The sequence below is a fragment of the Megascapheus bottae genome, chromosome 7, assembly GCF_031878675.1.
Source record: "Megascapheus bottae isolate mThoBot1 chromosome 7, mThoBot2.hap1, whole genome shotgun sequence".
Classification (NCBI taxonomy): Eukaryota; Metazoa; Chordata; class Mammalia; order Rodentia; family Geomyidae; genus Megascapheus; species Megascapheus bottae.
Genome location: NC_143515.1, coordinates 36611750 through 36626177, shown reverse-complemented (window position 1 = coordinate 36626177; position 14428 = coordinate 36611750). Strand labels below are relative to the sequence as shown.

General features: G+C 36.8%; 1 protein-coding gene across 2 annotated transcripts in view; it reads left to right on the top strand.

Moving 5' to 3' along the window:
- The window catches only part of Aplf (aprataxin and PNKP like factor), a 61507-nt gene that overhangs the window by 2590 nt on the left and 44489 nt on the right, over window positions 1-14428 (top strand). For both annotated transcript variants that reach the window (XM_090336768.1, XM_090336769.1), the window contains one exon: window positions 10748-10819. In XM_090336768.1, coding sequence (XP_090192894.1) covers window positions 10748-10819 — 72 coding nt within the window. Of the gene's footprint in view, window positions 1-10747; window positions 10820-14428 lie in introns of those variants that run through there.

The following is a 14428-nucleotide window of genomic DNA, read 5'->3' as shown; positions in this document are numbered from 1 at the left end:
TCCCTGGTGCCAGACTTAAATTTCTGTATCTTTTTCTAAAGCTCTATAGATGATTTTGTTGCAAAGCTAGATTTGAAAGCAACTTCTAGACACACACTAGGTAGAGAACTTGATACACTGTAAGTCTTTTAAAGACCTCTCTGAGCATTTTCTTGTCCACATTCTAGTGTTTTCTTTCTTGGACCTAAATGCAATCATTTCTCAAAGTCCTTTGGCTTCTCTGAGTAGAAGATGTTTTATCCAGTCAAGATCTGTGCCATTAGATCTCTGCATATACCTTTTTCTCATGTGGTACCTCTTCTGAATGTGTTATGCGTAGTGCCACATACTTTCTTTTTTTTCATATATTTTTTATTGTAATTAATAGAGGGGTTACATGATATTTGCCAGATAGATGGTGCATTAATTCCCATACATTGATACCCTTTCACATGTCTTGGTACCCATTTCCCTCCCCCCACCCCCACCCCTCATCTTGTTTCCCCCCCTTCCCTATCCAATTTCAAATAACCAAATACAAATATATCTAATATATCAGGTAACAAAGTGAGATACTGTAACAATATGAGATAACCAAGGGACAGCAAAAGAGATGAGAGATAACATAGTACCTTAAGAACAACAATCATTCATTATATGGCTTATGTTTCTATATCCTAGAGATCCTTTCATTTAGCGTCCTACTATATGGCCTTTTGTATCAAGGTTTTTCTGTATTGCAAATCTCTGCTAGGAGAGCCCAAGGTTTCTACTGATTATGACAAATGAGGGAAACCATTGAGCCTAAGTTCCTTACTTCACTTAATATGATCTTTTCTAAGTCTTTCCATTTCCTAACAAATGGGGCGATGTCATTCTTTCTGACAGCAGCATAGAATTCCATTGTGTACAAATACCACAACTTGTTGATCCACTCATCAACTGAGGGACATCTAGGTTGGTTCCTTATCTTTGCTATGGTAAATAGTGCTGCAATGAACATTGTGCTGGTGGATTTAGTATGTCTTTGTTTCTGGATGATTGGGTAAATGCCAAGTAGTGGAATTGCTGGGTCATAGGGGAGGTCTATGTTTAGTCTTTTGAGGAACTGCCATACTGCTTTCCATAGTGGTTGAATGAGTTTGCACTGCCACCAACAGTGTTAGTAGTGATCCCTCCTGGCCACATCCCCTCCAGCATCTGTTGTTATTAGTTTTCTTGATCCTGGCCATTCTAACTGGAGTGAGGTGAAATCTTAGCGTTGTTTTGATTTGCATTTCTTTTATGACCAGAGATGTTGAGCATTTCTTCATGTGTCTATAGGCCATTTTTGTTTCTTCTTCAGAGAAGACTCTCTTTAAGTCTTTGGCCCATCCTTTTAATGGGATGGTTGTTACTTTGGAGATTAGTTTTGGAGTGATTTAAATTTTTGAGTTGTTGATATATTTTAGATAAGAGGCCTTTGTCCGTTGTGTGGTTGGTGAAGATCTTCTCCCACTCTGTAGGCTTCCTAATTAGTTTACTAGCTGTGACCTTTGCCATACAAAAGCTCTGCAGTTTAATGCAGTCCCACTTATCCAGCCTTTCTCTGATTTGTTGTGATTCTTGGTACTTATTAAGAAAGTTTTGACCTGTGCCAAGGAGGCCTAGTGTATCTCCTATTCCTTCTTGTAAAGTTTTCAGAGTGTCGGCTTTTACCTCCAGGTCTTTGATCCATTTGGAGTTAATTCTAGTACAGGGTGACAAAGAAGGATCCAACTTTAGTTTTCGCATGTGCTTAACCAGTTCTACTAGCACCACTTGTTGAAGAGGCTATCTTTCTTCCATTCTATTTTTTTGGCTCCCTTGTCAAAGATTAGGTGGCCATAGGTCTGTGGTTTAATATCTGGGTCTTCAGTTCTATTCCATTGGTCTTCAGGCCTGTTCTTGTGCCAGTACCAGGCTGTTTTGATAATTATAGCTCTGTAATAGAGTCTGAAGTTTGGTATTGAAATTCTTCCTGCGCTGTTCTTTCTGCTAAGAAGTGTTTTTGCTATACGAGGTCTTTTATTATTCCATATGAAATTTTGGATTGCTTCTTCTATTTCTTTAAAGAGTGACATTGGGATATTGATGGGTATTGCGTTGAATTTGTAGATAGCCCATGGCAAGATTGTCATTTTCACGATATTGATTCTTCCAATCCAGGAGCATGGGAGGTTTTTCCATTTCCTCAGTTCTGCTTTAATTTCCTTTTTCAAGGTTTTGAAGTTTTCATCAAAAAGGTCCTTTACATTCTTAGTTAAGGTAATTCCTAGGTACTTTATTTTCTTTGAGGCTGTCGCAAAAGGAGTTCCTTTCCTGATTGTTGCCTCATTCTTCCCACTGTTGGCGTAGAGGAAGGCAGTTGATTTTTGAGGGTTAATTTTATACCCTGCTACCCTTCCAAAGTTTTGAATCAGCTCAAGGAGCTTGGGAGTAAAGTCTATAGGATTCTTTAAATACAGGATCATGTCATATGCAAAGAGGGAAAGTTTTACTTCCTCTTTCCCTATTTGGATCCCCTTTATGCTTGCTTCTTGCCTTATTGCACTGGCTAGGAATTCTAATACTATGTTAAAGAGGAGTGGAGAGAGTGGGCATCCTTGTCTCGTTCCTGATTTTAGAAGGAATGGCTTTAGCTTTTCGCTGTTAAGTATAATACTAGCTGTGGGTTTGTCATACACAGCCTTTATTATATTGAGGAATGTTCCATGGATTCCTAGTTTCTCCAGAGCTTTTAACATAAAGGGGTGTTGGATCTTGTCAAATGCCTTTTCTGCATCTATTGAGACAATCATGTGATTTTTTGTCCCTGCTCCTGTTGATGTGTTGAATTATATTAATTTATTTGTGTATGTTGATGAGTTGTTGTAGACGGTTGGCCAGTATTTTGTTGAGAAGTTTTGCATCTATGTTCGTCAAAGAAATAGGTCTATAGTTCTCTTTCTTTGATGAATCTCTGTCTGGTTTGGGGATGAGGGTTATACTGGCTTCATAGAATGAGTTTGGTAAAGAACCTTCATTTTCAATTTTGTTGAAGAGCTTGAGGAGTATTGGTGTGAGCTCTGCTTTGCAGACCTTATAGAATTCAGCTGTGAATCCATCTGGCCCTGGGCTTTTCTTAGGTGGAAGTTCTCTAATTGCCATTTCTATTTCAGTGCTTGAAATAGGCCTGTTTAGTTGGGTTAGTTCTTCTTGGTTCAGTGTGGGTATGTTAATATTGGCTAGGAATTCGTCCATTTCTTCTAGATTCTCAAATTTGTTGGCGTAAAGGTTTGAGAAGTATTCCCTCATGATACTCTGGATCTTGGTAATTTCTGTCGTGATATTACCAGTTTTGTCTGTGATTTTGTTTATTTCGGTATGCTTTCTTCTTTTTTTGGTAAGATTTGCTAAGGGTTTGTCAATTTTGTTAATTCTTTCAAAGAACCAACTCCTTGTTTTGTTGATTCTTTCTATATTTTTTTTGGATTCCAATTCATTTAATTCTGCTTTGATTTTAATAATTTGCTTTCTTCTACTGGGATTAGGGTTGGTTTTTTGCTCTTTTTCCAGGAGCTTAAGGTAACATATTAAATTGTTGGTTTGCGATTTTTCCAATTTGTTATTGTAGGCACTCAGAGCTATAAATTTTCCTCTGAGTACTGCCTTTGCCTTGTCCCAAAGGAGCTGGTATTTTGTGTTCTCCTTTTTGTTAAATTTCATAAACTGTTGGATTTCTGTTCTGATCTCTTCGATGACTCATTGGTGATTCAACAATGTGTTGTTCAGTCTCCATGAGTTACAGGGTTTTCGTTGGTGGAGTTGTGTGTTCAGTTCCAATTTGATGCCCTTGTGGTCTGAGAGAGCGCAGGGAATAATTTCAGTGTTTCTTAATCTGTCCGGGTTTGTTTTATGGCCTAAAATGTGGTCTGTTTTGGAAAATGTTCCATGTGCTGCTGAGAAAAACATATATTGTGTTGTTGCTGGGTGGAATAATCTGCAGATGTCTGTTAGATCTAGTTGGTCTATATAGTTGTTCAATTCTAAGGTTTCTCTGTTGAGTTTTTGCCTTGTTGATCTGTCCAAAGGTGAGAATGGCGTGTTAAAGTCACCAACAATCACTGTGTTTCCATCTATGTATGGTTTCAGTGAAAGTAAAGTTTGCTTGATGAAGTTCGGAGCTCCGGGATTCAGTGTGTAGATATTTAGGATGGTTATGTCCTCCTGGAGGAAAGATCCCTTTAGTAGTATGTAGTATCCTTCTTTGTCTTTTCTCACTAATTTTAGTTTGAAGTCTATTTTATGTGATATGGGGATGGCAACTCCAGCCTGTTTATGGGGGCCGTTAGCTTGATAGAGTTTATTCCAACCTCTCATTTTCAAAAGGTGTTTGTTTTTCTTGGGTAAGATGTGTCTCTTTAAGGCAGCAGAACAATGGATCCTGTTTTTTGATCCAACTAGATAATCTATGTCGTTTAATTGGAGATTTAAGTCCATTGATATTGAGAGTCAGGATTGAGAAATATTTATTAGTTCCTGCCATTTTTACAAGCTTTCATTAGGGCCTGTGTCTTGATAGTTTTTGTGGTACTTAGATGTTATGAGTTTTAAGTGCCTGTCTTTCTCTGTATTACATTTGTGTTGGTTTTCCATGTGTAGAACATCTTTGAGAATTTTCTGTAGTGTTGGTTTTGTTGCTAAATAATGTTGAAGCTTTTCCTTGGAATGGAATGTTTTTATTGTTCCCTCAGTTATGAATGAGAGCTTAGCTGGGTACAGTATTCTTGGCTGGTAGTTATTTGACTTCAGGGCATGGTATATATCATTCCAATCTCTTCTTGCTTGCAGGGTCTCTGCTGAGAAATCTGGGGTTATTTTTATTGGTTTGCCTTTATAGGTGATTGTTCTCTTCTCCCTGACTACTTTTAGGATCCTATCTTTGGCCTCTGTTGATCTAGTTCGGATTATAATGTGGCAGTGGGATGTCCTTTTCTTTTCAGGTCTGTTTGGGGTTCTAAAAGCTTCTTGTATCTGGATGGGCCTGCCCTTCTGGATATTTGGGAAGTTCTCTGAGATGATTCCCTGAAGTATATTTCCAATACCATTGGCCTCTTTCTCTAGACCTTCCTCAATACCAATTAGCCTTAAATTAGGCTTCCTAATTGTATCTTGGACCTCCTGTAGCGTTTTCTCATATTTCCTAGATTTGAATTAACTAATTTTCTGTTCTTTTTCTATAACAACTAAATTATCTTCAACCCCGGACATTCTCTCTTCTGCATTGTCTAACCTGCTATCAAAGCTATCTACTTTATTCTTCATCTCCCTTGCTTCTAATTGCTCATTTTTGATGCCTTGCATCTCTTGTTTTAGATTATGTATGGATTTCTTTAGCTCCTTGATTTCCATTTGAGTGGTTAGCTCAGCAGCTTTATTCTCATTGGACATTTGTTGGAGTTCAATCACCTTTTTGTTTGTGGATTCTATGAATTCGTCATTTTTCTTTGAAAAACCTTTATGATGGCCTCCTTTATGGCTTCCCCTTTTTCACATATCATCTTGTTTATGGTTTCCTCTTGTTTAGCTGTGGCTTCCTCCCTATCTCTTTCTTTATGTTTTCACATTTTTCATTAATGATGTTTATCAATTGCATTTGTATAGCACTTGGAAGGCTCTCCTCTAGATTTGCCACTGACTGCTCCATTGCCTCTTTTTGTTGGGTGGGAGATACTATTCCTTGATTTGACATTTTTCTTGAGTTTCTTGTTCTGCCCATTTGAGGATGGGAGCAAGATTAATACTAAACAAGATTATAATTTTTCAGAAATAACCAACCTAGACCTTTTTAGTTGGCTGACAATAGATATTAGCTCTTTTAGATTGGTAATAACACTCTCTTTCTTTTGGTGCACTTACATACAAATATAATACAATCACAGATGACCAATTTATGACCAAAACAATAAGCCCCTCAATCCAATCGCTATTGTATTTAAGTCTAGAGTATAATGGCACACCTAGATACACAGCATTGCTCAACAACTATTAAATGTAGATCCATACATTATAAGAGTTGAAGGATGAACAGAGGACCAGAAATAGAAAAATAATATGAAAGACAACAAGGGAGGTAGGAAAAGAATAATACAGGAGTGTAAGAATATTATAGTAATGAAGAAAGGGTATCGTGTAAGGATAACTGACCTAAGGTGATAGACAGGTAGAGTATTTGTGTAGAAAGTTTAGATAAACTTAGATAAAACTTATCAAAATAAGAAGAATATATAGAGAAAAGAGAGAGGTTGATATAGGTGATTTCAATGATGCCAATTTAAGAAAGACAAGAAAAAGAAAAAAAGAAACAAAACAACAACAAAATAAGACAGAACACACACACACACACACACACACACACACACACACACAAAATGAAAACAAAAACAAAAACAAACAAAAAAAAAGAAAAAAGGTGGGGGGAGGTTCCTCACTGTTCTGAGTTCTTACCCAAGAGATACTAGGGTTGAGAACCCGGAGTTTAAAAAACAGGTGACTGTATCAATATGGATATCGTTTTTGTTCAAATTGTACCCAGAGCTGTCACTGTGTTTCTAGGAACGACCACAGTGACAGCAGGATTGTGGGAAAAGAGAGGAGAAAAAAAGAAAAAGAAAAAAGGAATGAATCATAACATTAGAAAAAAAGGTGTAGGTTAAATGGCAAAGAGAAAAATAAAAACATTTAAAAATGCAAATGAAATGGGGTTTAAAAAAAGATAAAAATAGGGTATTCTTCAGTTTTTTTTTTTTTTGGTGGAGGGAGAGGTTAGGAAACTTGTGTCTCCACTAAATTCGGGATCTAAACACTTCACAAAGTCTTTTTCTCTTGTGATTTGGCTTTGCGGTTTTTCGGATCAGATTGCTTGTTTGGTAAAGAAAGCTGAAAGATCCGCCGGCGGTGCAGGGGGATGGACTTCAGCAGCGCTGGGACCGGATTTCTGGCTAAGGGATCTCTGGGAAATCCTTTACCAATTAGGTGGCGCTGTCAGCAACACCTCTCAGGCTCCAATTGCTTTGGCCTGGGTCATTGCCAGCAGTCAAGATGGCGCTGCTCTCAGCTGGTGGGGGAGGGAAGTGGAAACTTCTAGGAGCTAGTCACAAATTGCTGGATTCTCAGGTTCCATGAAGCTGGCAGGTCCATGCCCCGCCGGGTGTCGGCTCTGGGCTCACGCAGGCTCTGTGTGGCTCTGTCTGCAGCCGGCGGGTCTGCGCTGCTGTGGAGCACTTTCTCTGCTCTGATGCAGAAGAGCCTTTGTCTCCCGGCTGCTCCGCGGCAGAGCTCCATGCTCTCTTTTTGCGCTGGTATTCTTCCGTTTTTTCCTCTCTGCCTGAGTTCTCTGTGGTCCTAAAGCTTACTTAGGATCAATTTCTGTTAGAGGACTGTCTCCTGCACTGCCAGTACATGAATCTTGGCAGGAGCTCAATAGGTCTCACCCTGAACCGCCGCCATCTTCCGCCGAATCCCGTGCCACATACTTTCAAGCCGTTCCTTTTGGAGTTTGGAAACTGTATCTGCAATATGATTTTGGTATTTTCCACGTGAGGTGTGCAGAACTCCCAGTTTTCTCACTTTTCCCTCTGACTTTTGCTGGAGCACAAGATTAGGAGCTGGATCTGCTGAATTTGATGTTTCTCTTTCCTTCTTACATGTAAATTAAGATATTCATCAGTCTTTTAGTTGTAATTTAGGTGTGGGATATGGGCATTTTTTTTTGCCCTGTTGATTAATTTGACATTTTTGGAGGATATGTGTGATATGATCAGAATTTAAGCTATTTTTATTTGTTTATTTTTCAGACAAGGTTTCACTGTGTCCTCAAATTAGCCTTTTCCTTTCAAGTGCTGGGGTTATAGTTGTGTACTACAATGTGCCAAAAATGTTAGTCTATAGCAGAGCCTGGTTTGTCATGAAGTGATACTGTAATGGAATGATGTATCCACTAGAGGTCACCTTATGTTTGGGAATTATTTTAAAATACTTTTTCCTTCCTAGTTCTACTGAAGCCTAATTCAGAGTAAGATTGATGGGAAAAGGCCACGATTGTTTTCTGCAACAGTGTAGCTTTATTGTTGTAAAGGAAAGAAATCTATAGTTAGTATAGGAATCATACATTGTGATATTTTTATTTGGCAATGCATTACTCTATTGGTTAGGAAATTCATTTGCTACTGAAGTAATAATGATATCTTGAGACCCTTAATTAAAATAGAAACTTCTTACCATGAGACACAGAATAATATACATTTCTTACAATTGCTTGGAAGTGATTTTATGTAGACATAGTGCATTTTTCATGCATATATTATTGTTTTCATTTGTTTATTACTCATGTGGAATTGGAGGTTTGTCTACCTGGAGTAGGACAAACCCAAGTTAAAATTATCTGGGCTTCCAATATCTAAATATGAATAATAGCTATCACTTCATTATGCTAAACCTCAATGTGTTTTTGAATTTATTAAATAGAATTTATTATTATTATTATTTATTGTAAAGTATAGAGGGGTTACAGTTACATTCACCAGATGTAGGTGTATTACTTCTCACACATTCATACCCCTTCTCATGTTTTTGTTCCCATTCTCCTCCCTCCACCCCCTTCCAATCATCTTATTCCCCCCTTCCCTTTCCTATTTCAAATAATGAAATATATGTATATATAATATAATATACCAGGTAACAAAGTCAGATACAGTAACAATATGAGATTAACCAAAGGGTAACAAAAAAGAAGAGAAGTAACATAGTACTTTAAGAACAGCAATCACTCAAGATAAAGCTCTTAGTCTCATCCTATATGGCCTTATGTATCTAGGTTTTGCGCTATTATAATCCTCTGCTATGAGAGTCCTGGATGTGTACTAATGAGAGAAACCATTGAGCCTATGTTCCTTTAGGTCTGGCTTACTTCACTTAATATGATTTTTTCCAAGTCTTTCTATTCTATACAAATGGGGTAATGTCATTCTTTCTGATGGCAACATATAATTCCATTATGTATAAGTACCACATCTTGTTGAACCAATCATCTACTGAGGGCCATCTGGGTTAAACTTTGCTATGGAAAATAATGCTGCAGTGAGCATCGTTGTGCTAGTGGCTTTAGTATGTCCTTGTTTCTGGAAGTTTGGGTAAATACCAAGGAGTGGGATTCTGGGTCATAGGGTAGCTCTATGTTTAGTCTTTTGAGAAATCGCCATACTGCTTTCCATAGTTAAACCTCAATGTTAAAGTGAAAGTTCTATGCAAGTGAAGAAATGAGTTATTTGTCCTACTCATGTATACTCTGGGAAAAATAAAGGAATCTCTACCATTTGATCTTCATTTTGAAAGTTAGATTATTAGTTTACATTTATTTCTTTAAAGGAGCCATCAAAGCTAACAATACTCATGAAATGAACTATCTTGAACATACTTTCATAGTAAATATTTATAAAAATGAGCCTTGATTTGGGGCAACCACTCTTCTGGGATGCTTAGTATTTTTATACTTTATATGTGGGATAGCTCCCTGATACAAAAAAAGAAAACAATGCTGGATTCTGGCACTTTCTATTTTTGTAGGTTTTGGAGAATTAATGGGTTTAGTTGTATAGATGCATCACTGTTGTGTGTTTTTAATACACATTTAGTCCTTCTGTGTAGAATGACAGAGTTTAAGTGCTAGGTAGTAAGGTAACTAGGAAATGAGTCAGATAATTATGGGGTTAATTGAATTAGTACTTAAAATCAGCAACATATAAAAGAGAGAATAATTTGTTGTGTTTACAGTGAAATGGAAAGATGAACATTTCCACCATCTAAAATGAACATAAACTTTGAACTTCAGTATACAGGAATCATTGTGAGCCTAAGTTGACCATTGTTGGCTCAAAACAGGAAACAAATACAAATTTTAAAGTAGATCCTAATCTCTTTTTCATTGTAATTATTTGGTTTTTTTTACTCTTATTCCTTTTGTTTTCTTGTTTTTATAACTACCAAAATGGTCTCAGAGATTAAATGCAAAGTTGCCTGGCCTCAAACTTATCATCATAACCCTTACATTTCTCAAACTGCATCTTTAAAAGCCTTTGTTATTATAACACTGTATTATATAGATCTGTTTTCATATGGTTTATTGCTAAGAATCCCATGAGATGTCCCTCATGAATAGACGGATCATGTAAGATTTGGAGATGTTAGGTCCCAAGCTTGTCTTGCCTCTGCCATTTATTCATCCATGACTTTGGAATGAGTTGTTTTATCTGTTAAGTGAGGACTATCGTTTATACATTTTTTTAATTACTTAAAAAATTTAAATAGTTGTACAAAGTTTCAGTACAAGTCAGATTATGAGTACAATGTATAATTCTCCCTCATCTTTCCCAGCTTCATCCATGCCGTCAACTTACAGAGTTCCATTTGTACATATATACACACACGCATATATATATATATATATATACATACATATACAGGATATACATATATATGATAAAGTGACTGTGTTTACCCATCCTTTCTCTCCCTATTCATCTTCCCCCTTTCCTTTGCTATCCCTCCTTTCCTTTGCCACCCCCCAACAAAACTTACCTAGTTGTTGAATTGAGTGGTACACTTCATATCTAGTCTATTGACTTCAGAAATGTGCCAATTGTTTGCCTACTGTTTGCATGTTTTTTTTTAGGAGGTGGCTGTATTTGATGGTTTTATTTTCCCATTGTAGATAACAGATAAGAAGATATCTAGAAGGCATGCCATTCTTGAGGTAGTGGGTGGTCAGCTGCGAATCAAACCGGTAAGCATGCTAGTTATGATAGATTTTAACTGTTTCATATTTTCCAGTCCTGGGGCTTGAACTCAGAGCCGGGTAATGTTGGACACTTTTTGCTCAAGGCTAGTGCTCTGTCACTTGAGCCACAGCACCACTTCTGGCTTTTTGTGTGTATGAGGTACCAAGGAATTGAACCCAGGGCTTTGTGCATGCTAGGTGAGCACTCTATCACTAGGGTACACTCCTGGCCTTTAAAAAAATTTTATCTCTCATCCTTTCAGTGTCAGACTAAAGGTCTCTGTCTTCTAAAATTATAGAATCAGTGAATTTATATCAGAATATATATATATATATATATATATATATATATCCATCCTTCCCTTGGCTAGAAGATTCCGTGGAAGTAGACCTAAATTATTAAATTATATATTTTTTCTCATTGGATAAAGCTACATTTACATAGTTGGAATTTTAATAAAACATGACTGCCAGTTTATGTATACATTATGATTTCACTCAGAACCAGGTATTCCAAATAAGATTCTGAAAGAAATCATGGTTGGTTTTGGGTCATAAAGGAGTAGTGACTGAAGTCTCTTTTGTTACAGGGGTGATATTTTAACAAAATCTTGTAACGGTGTAGAGTGGAATATTTCTGAAATTTAGAACTTGTTCAACTTCAAGATTAAAAAATTATAATTTGGAAGTTTCTGTTTAGGCTAGAATTTTAATTCCTTGAATAACATAATTTTCAAGGACAACCACCTTCTAGGAAACCCCCGTATGGTTTATTTCTTGCCATCTACAGAATCTACTGTGTAAGAGATTGAAGTATGTGCACGAGGGTTCACTGATTTTGGAATAGATGGTGTGGTAGCAAAATTGTTATGAAACCAAATTCATTAATTTATACTATTCCTAAAATAATTTTTATTTTCATCTTTCTGAACAATTTCATCTTTGAATCATTAGTGCTTTCATTTTACAGATTATTATTTTTAACTTATTGATTAAATAGTTCACAAACTTGAAAAGAATCTTAAATTCTAGTATTGGGAGACATTTTAACTAGAGATGAATTGACTTCATCTCAATCCTGAATGAATTATTTTTAAGAAACATTTGTATCTTAGCTATAGTGGCACATACCTAAAATCGAGCCATTTGAGACATAATGGGAAAATTGCAGTCTGAGGCTGACCCTGGATGTGGGCAAAATGAGAAACTTTAATCATAAAAACTTTGTCTTGTTTGGGGGCATAGATAAAGTGGTACAGTGGAGCTGAGTTCAAAACCTCAGTACTGCCAAACAAGCAGTTTTAATAATGATAGTTGAATATGATTAAGCCAGTTTTGTTTTTTGGGGGGATACTGGGGTTTGAATGCAAGCCCTGATACCTCAAGCTTGTTTTAGAGATAGGGTCTACCATCAGCCTATGTTAAGGGTTCTTTTGTAATTGGGAAGACAGGTGTGGTGCTATGATGCCCAGTTCCTTCCTTTGACATAGTCTCATGGTGTTTCTGTGCTCTGACCTACAACCTTGATCCTGCCAATCTCAGTACAAGTTTGTGCAACCAGCTGTTTCTTGATAGTTTTGACAATTGTTTCTGCCTAGCTGGCTGTGAACTGCCATCCTCAAGATCTCAGCTTTCAAAGTAGCTGGGATTACAGACATGAGCCACTGGTGCCACAATCATCTGAACAAGTTTCTTTCCTTGTGTTCTCACATTCTCCTTTAAAAATGCTGTAGTTTTTAGCAGGATGCTGGTGGCTCACACTGCCTAGAAGGCTGAGACCTGAAGATTGTAGTTTGAAGCCAGCCTAGACAGGAAAGTCTGTGAGACTCTTGTTTCCATCTAACCACCAAAAATATCTTGGAAGTAGAGCTGTGGCTCAAGTGGGCTAGGCTTGAGCAAAAAGAAAAAATGGGGAAAAAAGGAAGGAAGAAGGAAAGTAGGAAAGAAAGAAGGAAGGAACGAGCGAGCTTAGGGACAGCTCCCAAGCCCTGAGGTCAGTGTTAAGATGCTTTAACTTTTGTGGAACTAGTACATGAAGATATGATACTGGCTCATAAAGAGATGATATTAGCTTTTTATGCATCATTTAAATTCAATCTTCAATCTAATATCAGCAAGAAGGAAGTACATCACGAAGATAAACTGATGTTCTTTGTAGAAGACCATATTACCAGTGTTAGTTAGGTCCTCAGGGTATCCATAGCTGTTAGAGCTTTTATCACATGTTGTAAAATCTTACTCATTTTTGTGTTTGGAAAATTCAGGCAGTATTTCTATATCTAAACTGCAGTTTTTTCCCTATTGGCATTGACTCAAAATATACACCTTTGGACACTTACGTTTTTCTCAATTTCACAAAGTTCTTATGTTTGTTTCTCTTCCAGTGAAGAGAAAACTTTCTGAATACCTGTGAACACTTCTAATGGCCTTTTCTGGCCCTAAAAGCTAGAATCTTTTTAATAGTACTCATGAAATTGTCTGAAGTAGATAGAGTATATTCATTCTAGCTTCAATTACAGGTCCCTCACCACCCCCCAAGCAGGTGTCCAATCTAAATGTGGTTATTTACTTGGTATATTGAGAGATAGTTATGTTCAGAAAAAGTCTTAATTTATATTGGCAAAATAGTGTGGGAGTAGGCAGAGTTGCTGTACATAGGATTCTATTGAAAAACCAATACCAAATATCTATATTGCTGTAGATTGCTTATTTTAAAAACCCAATTATAGGGCCAGGAGGGCATGGCCTAGTGGTAGAGTGCTCACCTAGCATGCATGAAGTCCTGGGTTTGATTCCTCCATACCACATAAACAGCAAAAGTTGGAAGTGGTGCTGTGGCTGAAGTGGTAGAGAACTTGCCTTGAAAAAGTCCAAGGACAGTGCCCAGGCTCTGAATTCAACCCAGAACTGGCAAAACAACAACGACAACAAAAAGCAAAAAAAAAAATCACCCAAAAAATCGCCAACCAACCAATGATGTTGATGACAATAAAGTATTTGAATTATGGAAGTGATTTATTTTGCCTTGATTCTATTTGAGATTTTTAAAGTGCTCAATATGTCTTTAATTTTTTTTGAAGGAAACAGGTAACTCTGATTGTCTTTGTTAACAGGGAGATCCTAACAAAAATAATCCAAAATAGTGGACAGTCTTAATTGTTTTGACTTAGATATTTTGCTGCTTTTGATTGAATATGAATGATGATCTTTATACTGGGAGTATCATTGGAGAAAATAAGATTTCTCTTTCAGGGAACTAGAAAGCTGTGTTGTTGGAGATATTTGGTTAGAATCTCCTCTTATACTTTCTCATTTTTAAATTGCATTAAGGAATTATTAGAAGAGAATAAGTGGAAAAGGAACTGGCCATTCTCAGGGAATCAGTGCATTTTAGAAAGAAGAATTAGGGAACTTATTTATTTACACTGAGAATTACTGATTTTTCATGTTCTTATCTCAGTGTGTCCAGTAGTCCCAATTAAGAAAAAAGGAAAAAAAATCTTTTAAACAGTTAATTGATTATAACATTTTTCTTGGATTCCTGGAAAAAGTGGGAGACACTTTTTCATATATTTTTTATTGTAAATAATAGAAGGGTTACGTTATATTCACCAG